At 37.3% G+C, this 19,412-nt stretch overlaps 1 protein-coding gene and 1 long non-coding RNA gene across 2 annotated transcripts; one reads left to right on the top strand and one right to left on the bottom strand.

Annotated features, from left to right (window-relative positions):
• Positions 1-4,458: 4,458 nt before the first annotated feature.
• On the bottom strand, positions 4,459-7,993 carry LOC102809913 (solute carrier family 35 member G1-like). The gene is made up of 2 exons (XM_085492835.1): positions 7,833-7,993; positions 4,459-6,523 (listed from the first exon to the last, which is right to left on the bottom strand). The coding sequence occupies exon 2, from the start codon at positions 6,484-6,486 to the stop codon at positions 5,380-5,382; it is 1,107 nt and encodes a 368-aa protein (XP_085348961.1). The 5' UTR covers positions 6,487-6,523; positions 7,833-7,993; the 3' UTR covers positions 4,459-5,379.
• A 4,145-nt stretch (positions 7,994-12,138) lies between these two features.
• On the top strand, positions 12,139-19,186 carry LOC146731930 (uncharacterized). The gene is made up of 2 exons (XR_014926985.1): positions 12,139-12,291; positions 19,079-19,186. It is a non-coding gene; the product is annotated as an uncharacterized LOC146731930 (long non-coding RNA).
• Positions 19,187-19,412: the final 226 nt, after the last annotated feature.

Consider the following 19,412-nt stretch of genomic DNA (forward strand, 5'->3'; position numbering starts at 1 on the left):
TTCTGTATTCCCCACACCCCTCAGGCTCTGGCTGACTAGGCATCGCTTCCTGTGTCTCACTAAGCAGAGTGCCCCCACTTGTGTCTCTGCGAGGGGAGCAGACTCCAGTGTTGGTACTCCTGTACAGGTTGGTACGCAACCCTCTTATGGGGTGCAGCTACCACTCCCCCAGCAGGGGAGGGGAGAGCTTTGTCGTCTCTCGCCCCACTTTGTTGGAACAGTCACAGGATACCTAACCAACCGAAGCCTAGCTGACCCTTACTAGTATGCAGTTAAGGTCGCAGCTTGTGAACCGGGCAGTGATGGCCGCGAAACTTTTGTTTTGTAAGGGGCCAGAGGTAATCTCAGCCCTGGATGGGTGAGTCGCCTTTTGACGCATTCTCATCAGCACTCTCCTCTCTCATAGCCTGCTCCACGGGTTCCCCGTCCAAATCCCAGTACCCATACCTTCGTCAAGGCAGGTAGTGCGGATCGAGAAGCCCATTTTGCATGGACATTTGACCAGCACCAGTGCCTGCAAGTGCATCAGGCTTTACGGGCAGAACTTAGACCCATCTATTTTATAGAATGGGTTTCTTTGGCGTTAGAACGTCAGCTCAACTTGCTAAGTTCTGACCATCTGAGTGCTAAGCAACGAACCTCGATCATCGGGCAGAGAGTCGCAATGTGCGATATCTCATACTGCGCTTTGGGCAGGAGCGGTTTCTGTTGAGTGAGAGGCAGTTCTGAGTCTGTGCGCCTATTGTACTCCATTGGGAGACGAGTTTGATCGCCTGCGGAGAAGGCCTTGGAGCGTGATCGGCTATTTGATGGCTGGTTAGCGGATGTGTTGAACGGTTTGGTGGTTTCTGATGATCAGCGTATCCAACAGAAGCAATCAATGTACCTAGTCTTTCTGGTCAACAGTTCAAATCAAAACCGCAAGATGGCTCAGGTAGTAAGTCCTATGCTCGGGCAACAACCAGCGAGGATCAAAGCGCACATGGTCTCCTATGAAGGGGCAGAAGGAGACTAGTATCGGGAAGCGTCAGAAAAAGCCATGAAGTCTCTTTGAAGGTTTTGACAGCTGCCTGGACATAGATGGTGGTAAGACTCCGAGTCTCCCTCCCCGGAGTCCTCGGACTCAGTCTCCCCTTCTTCATCCTCCCATACTCCCCTCTCAGGAGCGAAGCAACTCCCTTGCAGAGCTCGACAGCCAACTCCGATCGTGGAGTGTTGTAATGTGATTTGTTTTTAAAATTGTCACTTAACATAGAAACATAAATAGGAATAAATGTAGAAACAACTAAATTCGAGATTTTTGTTCACCTTTTTTCGTCCTTGTGGTAGAATATTATGAATCTAAACATCGATACGGCATGTTACGATAACGTTCAAACAAGCATATCCGTTAAGCAAATTCTTCCAGTATGTATTCGCACAACACTGTCTATAGCCCGTGATGAAAGAACAAACATTTAAACGGCAGAAAAAAATGTTCCGGTGATGAACCACGTTAACCACGACGACACTCTTATTAAAAAAAACACCGAGACAAACTTGAAATCTAAATAATATAGCGAAAACTATCACGTAACGGCCACGAAAACGTCATAAATAGTCTTGTTGGAGGTCAAATTTTAAGCTAGGAAGTAAATTAAGATAAAATTCAGTGTCGCAACTGTCCATACGAACATGAAGTTGATAAGTGTCCATCACAGGGTAAAAATGTGGTAAGCTCTGGGAACAAGTATTTAAACATACAACAGTCAGTGAAAGCCATCGCTACATGTGATTCACTTTTATTTACTTCACTCAGACGACAAAACAAGTGTACGAACTTTAGAAACTGAAGCTGGACAGCAAGCAAGCAAAAGACTGGTCACAAAGTTGTGATATTTTAGTTATAGATTTTAAATTAGATAGTCACAAGTTGATATTATTCCAGAGTCAGTATATATATATATCATCCGCAAACCACATCCTCAAACCATGCTAAGAAAATACGGCCCACTATTATAACCTTTGAAGTCATATAGCAATCATATGATCAAGCCTGTTGGGCAGATAAAGTTAGGAGTAAAGTTTAATATATCTAATACAAATGGCAAAGTTATAAGTAGCAAACCTATTCCTATTACATTTCAAGTTGTCAAATATACTGCTGTAGCGATTGTTGGCAGAGATACATGTGATAGTATTTGTCTTTTCAAAAGGGTGTGCACTATACAACCTAGCGTTACTGTACTAAATATGCCTCAGGTTTACACTAAATCAAGTCCCGTAGTTGGTCACAGAGCATACAAAGAGGTGCGATAATTATTTGGGCACAATAGGGGTCTGTTTAAAGGGTTAGGGTGTTTACAAAACCGATATTCAGATGATATTCAGGTTGACTCAACTGTTCCCCCAGTGCAACTACCACTAATTCACACCCCGACAAAATACGCTATTAAGTTGAAACTTAAGTTGAAACAGATGGTTAAATTGGATGTAGTTGAACCAGTCACTGAACCTAATGAAGGGGTTAGTCAGATTACCACGGTAATTACAAAAATGGACAAATTCGTGTATGTCTCGATCCCGCGGGAATCAAATAAGCGATTTGTCGTCAGCACTTTTCAACTACCATGATGTAAGACATACGCTAAGGTATTCTCAAAAGTTTATGCAACATTGGGATATTGGCAACTCTGGTTGAGTGAAATAGTTCGAAATTGACTACATTCAACACACCTTTTTGAAGATACAAATCCAAACATATGCCATTCGGAATTAGTTTGGCAGGGGAAATTTGTCAGAGAGCAATGATTGAGAAATTTGGCACTCTTAAAGGGTTTTAAGTTATAGTAGGTAACATGTTGCTGTATGGAGATAATGTAATCTTCAACATGGTAAATGCTTCGCTCAATATCTGAGAAGGGTACAAGGTCGGAAATGCGAGGTTTTCAGGCCATCGGTAAACAAGTAACGAATTGAAACCTATTGCATGTAGACATATGGCTCTTACATAAATGCCTAAACCAAGAAGCAAATCAGAACTCCAAATTTTTCTTGGCTGTCTTGGAAATGTACTTGGTAAAGATAAGAGTGGTCCTGGAAAGGTAGGCATGATGTAGCATATAACAAATTAATTACGACGCTAAAAAACCTGTCACGCCTTCAACTGATACTAGTAACAAAGGGTTGGGAGCTATGATTAGCCAAGATTCACAACCAGTCGCATATGCATCACGGAGGTTCAATAATGCTGAAACGAATTATGCACCCATAGAAAAGGAAATCAACGGAATTCTTTTTGAGCTAAAAACTATAGTGGAGACAGATCACAAAACACTAGTTGGAATATTCAAAAAATCGCTGCACAAACTTAGTCCTCGTTTACAACGCATGCGCATGACTGTCCTTAGATACAACTTAGAATTCATATACAAACCAGGGAAGAAATTGTTTGTATCTGATGTGTTCAGTCGAGCCCCATTAATGGATGCTCCTCCACAAGTCAATGACGACAACGATGTTCTAAGTATTATAAATCAAATTTCTGACCAGAAACTACCTATGTTGCGTGAGAAAACCGCAGGTGACCCCACACTGATAAAGATTATGGACCTTGTTTTTTCAGGACGGTCAAATTGTAGGGCACATATTCCGGATGAAGCTAAGCCTGTTTTCATACATTTCGCGATGAAATCACCTATTCTAATGCCTATTGTTTCGCAACAATCAAGTGGTAACTCCTTCAAGTATGCATTAAAAACTACACGTAAGCCGCAAAGAAATAGTAAATCAAAACAAAGTCAAAGTTCTGTGAAAACTGAAGCGGTTAATGAAAAAAAAGTGGCCAAGATATGTACATGTCATTGTTAGAATATCGGAACACCCCCTTAGTTGTTAGAAATCAGAATTCTCGAATGAAAACTTACAACTGCTGAAAACCTGGTCAAACCTCACATTGTTCCCAAGACCAAGCAATGCAAGCAGAAATACTACTATAATAGCACAGCCAGCAATAACATTTGCGAATAGTTTTCTGTAAGATTTCGAAATGTAATTATGGAGTGGTAAAGAAAACATTGCAACAGCCTAGAAGTGTGCTTGTTGAAACTACATCAGGAAAATTGTACACAAGAAATTACAGACACATGTACCCTGATTGATGATTGAAACTCATCTGAAACAATTGCTAAACCCATTTCCGACTTAAGTGATGAAAAAGGGTTCAACATAAATTATCAAGTAGCACAAGTGTAGGAAACATTCCAACTGAAACAAAATATGAACATGTTATGGTTCGACAAAACATTACTACTGGTAGTGGTAGAGTGTCAAACGGGGAAACCCAGTTAAAAAGTCAATGTTTTCTTTTGCAAATGACTGTTAACTGTTATGAGTTAATTTGTTTTAATGGTTCTTGCACTGTAATATTAAAATAAACCACCACTTTTATACTGCAAAAGATCACATGAATTCCACGAGTCAAATTATAACCAAGTTTATTTTGATTCTAAAGAAAATGTTATTTAAAATAGTTCTCAGTGAGTTTGTTTTTCTTTGATCTTCAAGTTATTGTAAGAAATAAAATACTGTCTGTGACCTAGTGGGTACAGTTCGATGACTGATTTAAAGTATTGTGAGGACCATTCACAATCGTAAATAAATTCATTATTCATAAATGATAAGAAACAAGTGAAAAGGGGCATGTAATGTATGTTACATTGAAACTATGTACTTTACATGGTATATTTATGTAACACTGCCACCTAAGTTCAGATTGAGAAAATAAAGTTACCCAGTAGTCACTGGCTGACAAGACAACATGGCGGCTGAATCATTTTACACGCACAACACACTGCCGTTGACAAGTATCACTGTTGTACTTTTAAAGCTAAAGCATATTAAAATATTAAAAATCGTTTTTAATGTGCATGACATTCAACTCTATATTCACACCAATGAAATGATAAAAGTTTAAACATTTTCGATATCAACATTACAGTCACGGATTTAAATACAGATAAATACTGGAGCAATGATGTAGTGTTACAAATAAATACAATATTTCATTAATCTACAATCACCCAACCAAATTCCTTTACTCAATTGCGTATAGTTGAGCATTACTTAATACATTCAAGTTTTATTGTGATATTCTCCGGCTCAATATTGTGATTATGTTTATTATGGTGATGAAAAAATAAGAAATGAAATATAAATGTCATCACTGAATTACAAAGATGTAAAATCGGCCCATAGATGCCTTTGCCAAAGTATAACTAAATGAGACACACACCATAATTAAGGTATCAGAAATATGGAGATTGTAATGACGAAGAAAATACTTCCATAAAAATACAATGATGCCAGGAGAATACTAAACATACATCACATAATATGTGTTTATGGCTTTTTATCTAGTCCTGTTGAATGTTGCTGTGGCTTTAGTATAAGTGTTGTTTCTTCATTTTTGTTTTGTTTGGTCTCATAGCAGGTAACCAGGAAAACAACAATAGAACTGAAAATGATTAGAGTTGCACCAATTATTTCTCCATTCACTACATGTTTGTGAAATACAATGACATCAGCTAGAAAGCTAACAATAAGACTAATGTTAAGTAGAATGCTGGTTTTACCAGCACTCTGCACTTGTAAAGCTCTGTTAAATGAGTATAGGTATGCAAGAAACCATATTACCATTCCTACTATATATGGGATAGTAATAGGATAGTCTAGTATCAATGAATACATTCGATGATTACTTGTTGGGACTACCAGTATCAACGTAAGTACAGTACCCAATACACCGTTATAGAATATTACAACTATGAGAGACAACTCATTGGACATTGCTCTCGAACATACAGTGCCAGTGGAAAGAAAGAGTCCTGCTAGAATGGAATACACATATCCTATGCTTGAAGATGGGTTTGTGCCATTGCCAAAAATAAATTCAGGCTGGGATATTAAAATAATTCCTGCGACATTTATCACCAAGCCAATACAGTCATGGAATCTACACTTCTCTTGTATGAAAACACAGGCAAACAGAGGGGAAAATATTGGCATTGAGCCAGCTGCAATTGAAGTAGCATCTCCCATTCCAATTGCATCCATGCCATAATAGAAAAAAATGTCTCCTGCATTTTCACAAATGCTTTTAACAATGTTCAATACGGTATCTTTCCTTTTCAGTTTCAAGATATCGATTCTCTTATAGATTAGCAATGGAATCATTATTGCCATCATTGCTAATGATTTTACAAGTAAGACTTGTGCCGGGGAATAACCAAACTTAATACACAATAGAGCAAATGCATCAGAGATGGCGAGACTGCAACCTGACAGTAATCCCATTGATATCCCGACGATTGCCTTCCAGTAATGATTTTCCGCGTGCTTCAGTGGTTCGCTTTCTTCACTTGCAGCTTCTTGTTGATTGCCACTGGTTTGCAACTTAAACTGATGATACTCATTCGGTGATTTAGCACCTTGTTCCATTTGATTCATTTTGGTTTATACTGCGGCTGTTGTTGATCTGTTGTATCTGTTGAAACAAATAAGATGCTATTAGTCATGGAAACCACGCCTAAGTAGGCATGTTATTTTGTATATCTCGATACACTGCGAATACACGTTTAACCTCGGCCACATTTTCCTCTGAAACCTCCAGACATCAGTAATTTCAGATGTAGAATGTGAATTAGCCTTCTACAATGTGATACAGATGTCAGGGGAAATTTTCTCCTGTCAAAACTTAACTAATTACAGAAAAGTTAAAAGACTCTAAGGCGTGGCCTTCACACATTCAACTTGCACATAGCCAATCAACTAAGTACTGGACACGTCATATTTTTTTATTAATCGCTCACTATATTAATAAACTACAAATATCAACTGTAAGAAATAGCGGTTCGAACGGCGACGGTTATATCGTAATTAGTTCCAAATCACTGAGTCGAGTTCCGTCCAGGACCTCGCATGAGCCTAAACGATGACAGATATAACACAGCCATTCACTAGTAATCAGCTAAATAAGTCGATCAACAGATACGCGAAAACTAATTCATTACACAGATGTAGTCGTGGTCATATCAGGGGGAAAATCTTCTCTCCGGGGGTTCTCCACACTTGTCAGGGGGGAATCTCGTCTCGTCTCTATATCTCGTCCCCTCGAGGTACGGGATCAGGAAAGTCACTTTAACTTTACAGTCAAGTAAGACACACACAACGAAATACGTTTCAGCTCTCGTCTTAGTCGGTCAATCGAGCACTCTACCGGACACAGCGCCCTGGGGAAAAATCCCCAAGACTGTCGCAAGGCTGGCCCAAGACTCTCTTAGACTGCGTCAACACTCGCCCCAAGGCTCTCCAGGACTCTCTTAGACTGCTCAGGACTGCACTCTCTCTACTGCGTCTATCGTGCTGTGCTTCCCAAGACCAACTCAAACTCTCTTTATTCATTTTCACTACTCTAACCAATTACAAAGCAGTAAAAAGACTCTAGGGCGTAACCTTCAATCATACAGCCAATCACACTAAGTACTGAATACGTCATATCTTTTGATTAATCGTTCACTACATTAATAACTATGGATATTAACTGTCAAAATTAATAGTCAGAATCGCAGCGGTTATCTGGTAATTAGTTCCAAATCACTGAGCCAAGTTCCGTCCAAAACATCAAATAGGCCTGAACGATGACAGACATAACACAACAATTCAGCTAATAATCTGCTAATTAAGTCGGTCAACAGATACCAAAAACAAATTCATGACAGTAACATGGCTTATTTACCTGAGAAGCATCATTTCAATTGCGTTGTGTACGCAACATAGACTAATAGATAACTCACCAAGGGGACGAAACTCTCAGCTCCTGTTTGTTCGACACTTGCTAATGGCAATCAACTTGTGTTCATAAGTATAGTTGGAGAATATTTATATTTGGTGTACATGCTGTGAATATAAATTTCAAGAGGATCACCGATGCCGTTGTTAAGATGACTGGTGTGGACTACAGCCTTAGCCATGTATGCTGAAACACAAAAACATAAGAGTTGATATGTCTCCCAGCATCTTCCAACAAGCACTAGATTCTGTTTCCAATAGTGCTCAAGATATGTATGCAATTCCAAGAAGTTCGTTACATTCCTCTTTATTTTTGAAATAAGTGTTCATGGTGTTTATTGTTATTATTATTATTATTATTATTATTATTATTATTATACTTTATTTTCAGACTCAAAGGTCTATAGAGAAATTACAACAGAAATAACGTCTATAATTGCGCCAAAAACTAGACCTTAGGAATAAATCACTATTTATACAACTATCAATTATACTATTGTCACTCTGAAACTATCGCTGTTTAAAATTGTACAATGATTTTCTATGAAGTGTTGAAAAATTGAAAATATTTCTCATGACACAATTAGCACTTGCACTGCTCGACCTCTCTAATTTAAAAATCAACCGAAGTGCATTGTTGTACGCTACATGCAGAGCACGCATCTGCTTAACAGTATAATTGCTCCATACATTTAAGCAATAGTTACTATATACAAATGAGCGAAAAAGAGTACATTTCACATGTTCCGAACACTTCCCAAAGTTCCTCAAAATAAGATTTGCCCTTGCATAAATTGACCTGAGTTGTCTACGCATGTCTCTAGCATCAATATGTATCTAAGGTACTTATATCATCAACAAATTGTAATGGTTTGTTATACAAATATACAGAAGGAACTCTGGCTTGTTTCCAATATTTTGGGAAAAAAAGCCATACATTTTGTTTTTATTGGATGAAATATAATATCATGGCGTATACTATACTTCTCACATATTTCAACCAATTTACGAAGTGCCTTCACCCACGGAGACATTAACAACAAGTCATCGGCATAAAGTAAATGATTTATAGGCACACCTGCTAAATGGCATCCCACTTTTGCCAAATGAAGCTTATCACTGAGCTCGTTTACATACAACACAAATAATTTTGGTGACAGTATACGTCCCTGGCGGACACCGTTAGTTACATTAAAGCTACTTGTAACCACCGTAGCCCACCGTACACAAAAAAGCTAGCTGCTATACCAAACCATTAGAAAACGCACAATAAACAATAGAACACCTCTATTAATTAACTTACTGAACAGTGTCCAATGATTCACCCGATCGAACGCTTTAGATGCGTCCATAAAACAAGCGAATACCGGCGACTGGTGGCACTTATAAAAATCTATGATTTCCTTAAGTACAAAAATACACATATCTGTCGAGGGCCTCTTCTTAAAGCCAAATTTATAGTCACTGGTATGAATATACTTCTCGAGGCGCGTAAGCAAACACGATTCTAAAACAATTGTCACTGGTCTATAATTTTCTTTTGACGATACATCTTTGGATTTTTCTTTGACAATCGGAACAATAAGTGCATTTGTCAAACTACCAGGCAGCTTCCCTTGCACAAGAAATGCAGTAAAACACAAACTAAGAACTGAATAAAGGCTTAAATTGGCATGTCTCACGTGTTCAGAGACCAGATTTTCCATACCTATGGCTTAACCTTTTTCTAACCTGTTCACCGCCTGCGCGATTTCCTGTGACGTGACGATGCTGTCATCACGTTATTTTTCTTTGCACAATCGATTACACAGTTGAGAAGAGATGAATAATGCTGTTTCCACATGTCCGATATGCACAAATCGCCATTACATCCGTCTACAGTGGTAGGTAGTGGGCATGATCTATTAGTAACTGTTCGAACCGAATCCCAGAATTTACGTGTGTCATCATGATATAATTTACTAGCCATTTTGTTTGCTTTAATGTGATCATCATTCCCCCTGCACATCCTAAATCCTAATGTAAACTGCGCACGTGTTTTACGCATTAGTTCACAAATTACACAAGTGCGCGGTTTGCCAATATGGTGACAATCACGAATTTTGTCATTCCACCCCGGAACTACTTTATCCTTCCTAGTTTTAGATACAATGCTGGGCCGATTGCTCCAACGATGTCACTATATTAGTATATAATTTACACAACTCCTCAGCATGGTTGTCATTAATACAGTTCGGGTTACAACAGCTTAGTGCGTCCTTGGGGAGGACGAGATTTCTCAGTAGATGACCTGATTTTAAACAATATTCGTTCAGGTTCTTTGCGGTTGCTTTAAATTTGTTCACATTAAGAAAAGTCACGTGTTCACTGATCGTTTGGACGTTATTCAAAAAATGAACTGGACCTGCCAACTCGACTGTCACGCTCATCGGAAAATAGTTAGAAGACAAGACATCGTGCATAATATTAATACTTGATATAGCATTATGCACCAAATATGTGCTAACACAATGGTCCAACCAAGCGGTACTACCATGGGCTTCACTATAAAACGTGAAATTATCGTTGTCTTTGCCCAGCAAACTAAAATCAGAAATAAATAAGCTGTTTTCACTGGAGAATCGCTCAAGCGCAAGACCAAATGATGTTCCGACTCCAGCGTTGAAATGTCCCAGAACAATGACATTCGCCGAATCAAATTCTTGAATGATACAATCAATTTTTCCTAAATACATAAGAAAACTGTCATAATTGTCATTTGCACACGTAGGCAAGTAAGAACATACAAGAAGAAGTTTTGTTGTATCATTGCAAAGTTCCACTGCAATTAATCTACAGTCATTTAAATATTTGATTTTCACCATATTACCCAATGACTTTCGCCATATTATTGCTACACCACCATATGACCTCCCCAATGCTCCTGGATTAAAACAATGTTATGAGAGTCACACAGTGTTCGAATATCATTAATAGATGGTTTTACACCTCTACAGTTATATGTGACCAGTCTGACTGCCATGTTCATTATTAGTAATACCTTCGAATTAATACCCCACTGGGCCATGAAGCAGGACTTAATAGTCGATGAGACACTTCCCGATTAGATTCGACAACAAACGAGGAATATGTATCAAACTTCGATTTAAGTTTTTCACACTTTACTTCCAGATTGATCGACTTCTTCAGGTAACTGCAAATGTCCTCTGACTCTGTGGTCGGTGCTAATCTCGATACGAATAACTTGAAGGGAGGATTAGGGCGAACCGCTGTGATGGCGCACGATTCATCCACACTGGCTATTCCGACTGTCGACTGAGGGCGCCTTCGTCTCCGGCTCTTGACCATTATGAAGCCATTATCACCACGCACAGGTGCCACATTCATGGTTACCTCGGCAACATGCGGCTTCACTATTTCGAAACCACCATCGTTATTAAAAGGTGTTACATTCCCACTTACACCAGGAACACTCGACTTCACTTTTGTTGCATAAGTGGTCGTATTGCTCTCTTTCACCAGAGAGTGTTTTTTAACAGAACCTGTATAAGCGTGACTAGAATGATTAAAGCCCTTGTTCTGCTTTCCGTCTTCCAATACCATCTCGTGCAAATCCTCACAATCCTCAGACTGTACACTTCCAGGCCCGGCCCGTATATCCTGATTTTCAAAATAACGTTTCATGAAATTCATTTCGTTGCGTAGGTTTTTAACTTCTTGTATCAATTCGTCATTTACCTTTGATTGAGATCGTAGACATGATTCCTTCAGCTGAAATACTTCTGATCTAACCGATTTCATTTCCCGAGTCATTACGGAGACATCCACATGAGTAAGTGGGAATAGAATAGTGGATTTCTTCAACACCGCATTGAGGTAAACGTTCGGAATAGATTTTTTTGTTTATTGGACAGATCACGTTGTTTACACTTGCCAGTTCAGTTTTACAACAGTTTTTCTGAAGAAGTCCAAATTCTAGGGCGAAACGTTGAAAGGAATAATATTCTTTATGGACTGGATAAGGCTTTTGCGGCCCGAGGTCGTGCGGCGGAAACGCCCGAGCTTGCGAGGGCGCGTATGTTAAGCCACTATTTTGGTATTTGCCACTATTTTGGTACCCGCGAAAATTAAAACCAACGTTCTCTTGCTCTTTGTTATTATTTTTCTTCACAAGTCAATAAATCTCATAATTCTGAATAATTCTGGACAGTTTGTGTATAATTTGGAGTAATTTGTTATGTTTAATTTAAGTTTTCTTTACTTGCGCATCTTTTCAGACCGAATTGTCATCTTTTTGACGCAGACACAGTGACGCTAACTTAGGGGGTATTACAATCGGCTGTCCTAACAGCCATATCGCGGAGCTCAATTCAACTGTCGTACTTTTAAAAATCAATTGCATAGCATATCCGTCGCCGATTGAAATGGTGTTAGTGCATCGAAACTGTTCGGCGAAGCTGCTAGGTAAGTATATGGCGATTCAATACTAATATTGATATTTACTAGCTAGCTATCGCACTATGACTTGTTTAGTGTGCCTGCTCAGACTGCTGCGGCGTCTCGAGTCGTCCATTTGATTCTATCATCATCATCATGTTGTGTTCAATTCCAATTTCGAATGTGCATCGATTTCTCAAAACAGTAATTTATAGACATGTATATAGTTCATCTGATCCAGAAAGTGATAGTTTAAACTTCATGTACATGTCCAGCTTGAATTTAAATAATCTATATGCGGACGTTGAGCAGGCGGACAACAACAGAGCCACCGAGCGATATGCTATTTTTCCGTTTTGTGTTTCTTCCATTTGAGATGCATTTCTGTAAAATATTCCGTATATGATGACAGAATTCGCTGGTGTTGTCAAGTTGTAGCATCCATTCTGGTAATTTTTATATTTTAGCAGCTATTTATTTTCTTGAAATTAGAATGTTTTAATACGCAAGATTTAAGTAATTAATGAGGTCTTGATATTAGTAATTTATACCCATAACCTGAATGATATTCTTGTATAAAACATGTCAGTCACTTTCTTATTTTATCATATTTTTTCTCTATAACATGACGAGATAGAACAATTTGTATAATATATTATACACTTGCGTAAATGACAAAGGTGTGTCAATAGTCAATAAAACAGCTAGCTGCGGTTTCGTAGCTCTTTGGTGCGACCTACAATCGAATTTCGCCCTAACAATTTCATTTGGACGTCTTTTTTTTAATTTTGTAGTTGTACGTCGAACATAGAGCTACGGGATCTATCACAGTTTAATAACAGAAATCTGGCATACGTAAATTAAATCGCTTTTGCTTTCGATTACTATGGTGTGACGTACCTTTATTGTGAATTGATTGCTGGATGAATAACATACAAACTTTTGTTTGCAATTTGTGTTTATAAATAAGCAATAATTTGTGATATTTTACAATTACCGCGGAAACCAAGCAAATTACGAGAAAACGGCAGCCATTGACATCCCACACTCCCTAGCACAGAATAAATGTAATCTCGTTTGGTGGTCATGTGATACAGTGGTGGAAGAATAAAACTCACTCTTCCCGTTATTCTAATTGTTCAAAGAAAGCAATCACATACAGTATTTATAATTGTATGATTTTTGTTTAATAATAGAAACTAGTTGCATAAACGCAATTTATCTACTGATTTCGGTCACGTGGTACAAAATTATAGGTCTCGCGTAATTTGCTATAAACTCTGGAATACAAAATGGCGTCTTTCGTCTTGTTATTTTTCTGCGACTCGGTGTACGGTAAATAAAGTCAATTTTTTATGACCACCGTCATCATTTCACAGCGCAAATAGGTTCTGGTCATTGTTTGGAAGTAAATAAACATAGTGAGTACTTTCGAAGGTCTTAAAATGTGATTTTCGCGACGACCAAATTTGGCATGTGGATTTTAACCGGTATTCAGTCGCACAAGGCCCCATAGCCCTATGGGCCGGCCAGAGTCAGTCACGTAAATAATGCGGTCGGCAACATAGGGCTATGATTCCACAGCTATAAAACAGCCTAGGCAATACTATAGTCATTTAGAAAAGACATACAATTTGTTATTAATCTCATTATACACTTGTTATTAATCTCACTAATAACAACCATTCATGGTTATTTCAATTTTTGTATTACATTTTAATTTGTTTAGTAAGTTTTACAATACAAAAACCATCTTTATTATTGCTGCATTGTGGATATAAATGTAGCTCCAGAATGTGAGTAACCACTTGGAATTCCTACTGAATTTTGGGACGCCATGAATTCACAGAAATGCTTTCTTAATTTCATTTCCAAATACTTGCTGTGATAGATGAATGTTTAAACAATCATTTATACATGTTCCATAAGTGAATAAATAATATTACTAAAAAAATCCTTTGAAAATCAAAAGTTTACCATTCAATCTATTTGTATCTAACAACGTTGTCCTGACTCACTGCACTAATGATCAATGGGATAATGGCTTCCTATAGAGAAGAAATGTGTTAACTCAATATTGGATTTTGCAAAGAATTGTGGGATTGAAAATTGAACTGAACAATATAACCATAAAATTTTTAAAAATAACTTGCACGTTGCTTGAAAACAGGAGAGGTAAAAAGCTTATTTTAACGGAGGGCTCTATGGAAAAGATGTGAGCCCCCCAAATGCCATCTACAGTTCAATTTTCTATCTCACAACTTTTTGCAAAATCAAATATGGAGTTAACACAGTTCTTCCCTATACATGTATATAACACATTTTTTCCCTATACATGTACATGTATAACTAAAACTGGATATTATGAATCACTGTCTTCACTATGAAACAAATAATAAGGTATAATTATTCCCTTAGAACCTAACCTGACTCACTGCACTAACAACCAATAAGACATTTGTTACTCATAATTAGGACTAGGTATTATTATTATTTTTAATAATTTTTTTGTGCCAGGCAACAGTTCCGGACATTAAATTTCACTGTTGTCTCTCCTGACTTTTTTTATGTGCAAAGTGCAAGTGCTGACACATAGTGCATTTTTGCCACAGAAGTCATATTCAAGTTTGGGACTACATGACAGGGCTGTGCGGCCATTTTCCTATCAAATGGCAATTTAATGCACTATCCGACCTTAATCAAAGTTCCCCCAAAGTCGCATTCGTTAGTGAATAAATCTTGGCCAGTGGAATTGGGCTTTCCGTGTTCAGTCTTAGTAGGATTTGAACTTGGGTCTACAAATCATGAGTCTGATGCGACAACCACTACGGTATACTACCAGTGACCGGTAAGACTACATGTAGGTATTATTACCTGGTAATCGAAGACGACCTGACCCGACTCACTGCACTAACTATAAAACTAATAATAAGGTATTATTATTCCCCTTGAACCTAACCTGACTCACTGCACTAACAACAAATTGGACATTTTTACCTACATGTATAACAACAGTGTTCTCTCCACACCTCTAAAGCGTAATGGTACAGTGATGTGACCCTGTGAGATGTTCTTTCAAGGGTGTAGCCCCTCTAAATCCAAATCAAATACTAGAATATTAATAATTTGCCCATTGCACGTAACAGCAACAATGTGACAAAACAAGTCTCACAAATCACAAATACTGCACATGTCCGGAAAATATACTGATTTGGTACACTGCTATTATTTGCAGTTTGTACTTTAATTCAAAAAAAAACAAGTGAAATTAGGTCCCATTGAAAATAAAACTGTACATAAATCGAAGCAAAAATTATTCAACTGCAGGCATCGCCAAAGAAAAAAAACTGACTGGCAACACTGTTGTTTGGAGGTGTCAATCTGCCCAACGATTGTGTGTCTCGGCTACGCTGGTGGCTCATGCTTTGCCAAATTTTGTCGAATGGCGAGTTGAGTTTTAAGTTGATTTGCCAAATAATATATTTTATAGCCAAAATTGACCATATTTTAGGAAAGTAATGATTATTTGAATGTATAAACCATCTTTATAGTAATGTTCTTGAATGTATAATAAAGAAAAATGAACGACTTTTACCATAATATTTTTTCTGATAGTTAGTCGATTTTTCTAGGATAGTTGACGTCGCCATGTCTACAACAGAGTTTGTATTATGTTACTGTATTTTGCCGATCATGTATTAAAAAACTCTTGAAAATATGATACATCAGGGCAAAATGTAAGATAAAATTTGAAACTTTGGTCTGACCTTTTGCATCACTTCCTGTTGAAACACCAACAAAGTCGTATGTTATCGCATGACTTTGTGGACATTTTTTTTTATCATCCCCAGTTCTTTCTAAGATTAAAACATTAACTCGAGACACACGTTAGATCAAAAGAAATACCTGGATTGCCAGTCTGTTTATTAGTGGTTCTAAGATAATCGCCAATGAATCATTTTCAGGAATTTTTTTAAACAAGAAACAGGGGTGCATCGCCCTCATGCCATGGCCATGTGCCCCTTACCCTAGGGGGCAGATTTTCTGGCAACCACAAAATTCTGAATGACAAGGGATCACAAGTGGCTTCAGTCTTCAACTTTGACCTGTCTGACAGAAATTTTGGCCCAAAGGAAGCCAGAGAATGCTCCACACCCTGATAGGGAAAACCCCATCTCCCCTACTTGATGGTGCCGCTGAATTGCAGTGCTCCCTCTTGCAGTTTTTTTCAAGAAAAAAACCTGATTTTAATTAACAAAACATTCTAAATTTGTTCAATGCAAGAATGTTACGGTTTAGCGGACAAAGTTAGGGTAATCATAGCATTACACATAAGGTATAGATCAATGAAAAATCGTTGACTTTAGTTTGAAATTTTGTCATTATTGATTTATTATTTTCATCCTATTTTGATAACTCGCAATCTCACAACAAAAAAATGTTTGCCCTAATGTCTCATGAACAGACAGTGACATGGGCACTAAAACTGACTGTACTTGTTGACACGAAATAATGATAAACAGTTATCTCCATGGATAACAATATATTTACTGACTGGCTATAACATATTAACTATTTCTATTGCTTTTTAGCTCCGCTGTCGACAAAGTCGACACAGCTAGGCATTAGTGGAATGGTGCATAGCAGACTGTCAAAACCTCAAATTCTCTAATTTTGGTGAATATTTTTGTCATTTTTGGTAAAAAGTGATATTTTCGACTTCTTGTTAAAAACCGCTATTCCGATTGCTTTGATATTACATATATAGGTACTATATGTGGATCTCTCTCAGATTTGTTCATTTCATAATGATATCTTAAATTCTCTAATTTTGGTGAATATTTTTGGTAAAAAGTGATATTTTTGACTTCTTGTTAAAAACCGCAAGTCCAATTGCTTTGATATTACATATATAGGTACTACACCTGGACCTCTCTCAGATTTGTTCATTTTGTGATGATATCTTTAATTCTCTAGTTTTGATGAATATTTTTGTAGTTTTTGGTAAAAAGTGATATTTTCGACTTCTTGTTGAAAACAGCAAGTCTGATTGCTTTGCTATTATATATATATAAGTACTACATATGGACCTCTCTCAGATTTGTTCATTTTGTGATGATATCTTTAATTTTCTGATTTTAGTCAATATTTTTGTAATTTTTGATAAAAGGTGATATTTTCGACTTCTTGTTAAAAACCGCAAGTCTGATTGCTTTGATACTATACATATATGTACCTCAGGTAAACCTCCCTCAGATTTGTTCATTTCATGATGATATCTTCAATTATCTAATTTTGATGAATATTTTTGTCATTTTTAGTAAAAAGTGATATTTTTGAATTCTTGTTGAAACAGCAAGTCCGATTGCTATACATACCATACATATTGTTCATTTTCTTATATGATATCCTCAGTTCTTTAATTGAAATGTGCCTTGCTAACAGCGGAGCTATCTCAGCCGATAGGCTGCTTGTTTTGCTGTTCTATTTCAAACTTTATTTGACTTGATAAATACATAAAAGACAATGGAGTAAAATGATATAAAATATCAGACTGTCTCGTCTTTAATTAATTGTAGATAGATTGTTAACTAATTTTATACTAACACAGTTATTGTATCACAATATTCAATGGGAAATTTATGCAAATTAGATACAGTGTTTGACTTGGGGTCTGGGGAGAACACTGAACTTGGACTGGATTTTTTTAATCCTGAGGCCCTGACTTGAATCACTGCACTAACAAGCAATGAGACATTTGTTATCTATAACTAGAACTGGGTTTTACATGTATTAATCCTGAGGCCATGGCCATAATCATTGCACTGATGACCAATGGGACACATAACTAGAACTGGGTATAGTAGTTTCAGAGGACCTGACTTGACTCAGTGCACTAACTACCAATGGGTCATTTGTTATCTATAACCAGGACTGGGTATTATTATTCCCAGAGAACCTGACCTAAGTCACTGCACTAACTAGCAATGAAACTTTTGTTACTTATAACTAATACTGGGTATTATTAATCCCAGAGGACCTGACCTAACTCACTGTACTAACTAGCAATGGAATTTTTGTTACCTATATCTAGGACTGGGCATTATTATACCCAGGGAATCTGACCTAACTCACTGCATTAACTAGCATTGGGACTTTTGTTACCTATATCTAGGATCAGGCATTATTATACACAGGGAACCTGACCTAACTCACTGCACTAACTAGCAATGGGACTTTTGTTACCTATATCTAGGACTAGGCATTATTATACCCAGGGAACCTGACCTAACTCACTGCATTAACTAGCAATGGGACTTTCGTTACCTATATCTAGGACTAGGCATTATTATACCCAGGGAACCTGACCTAACTCACTGCACTAACTAGCAATGGGACCTTTGTTACCTATATCTAGGACTGGACATTATTATACCCAGGGAACCTAACCTGACTCACTGCACTAACTTCATGTACAAATCAGACTTTTGTTACTTATACTAATACTGGGTATTATTAATCCCTGGGGCTCTGTTCTGGCATTTGTTAATGAGGACTGGGTTTTATTAATCCCAGAGAACCTGACCTAACTCACTGCACTAATGACCAATGAGTCATTTGTTACCTATAATTAGGACTGGGTACTACCGGTATTACGGTAATATTAATTCCCTGACCTGACTCACTACACTAACTACTAATGGAAGACTTGTTACCGATAACCCTTAGGCCCTGTACTGGGATAAATTAGCATAACACACAAGCTTTGTATTTTGATAGATATTTTAACAATTTTTTTTTTTTATTATTGTAGGAAACTTGGAAATACTATACAGAGAAATGAAAGAATATGGTATCAATGGCTTCAGTACCTGTAACAATGATTTATGACTTTTTAGTAATTGTATTTGTATACCACTTTTTCAGTTTTCTGATTATTTCATGACTGTATGGTGTATTTTGTTATAACATGATGATAATAACAAAAATATTATAAAACTGTATTACAAAGGTACCATACAGTATAACAACAAGAATTAAAGTGTGATTATAAATTTATACTTAAGTTAGAAATAACATTTCTCTTCTGGACCCTTGTCAGTGTTGGTCACTTTGTAGTAAAGCATGTGATCATGTCAGCATTATGC

Source organism: Saccoglossus kowalevskii, chromosome 18 (genome assembly GCF_978046115.1).
Source record: "Saccoglossus kowalevskii chromosome 18, keSacKowa6.1, whole genome shotgun sequence".
NCBI lineage: Eukaryota > Metazoa > Hemichordata > Enteropneusta > Harrimaniidae > Saccoglossus > Saccoglossus kowalevskii.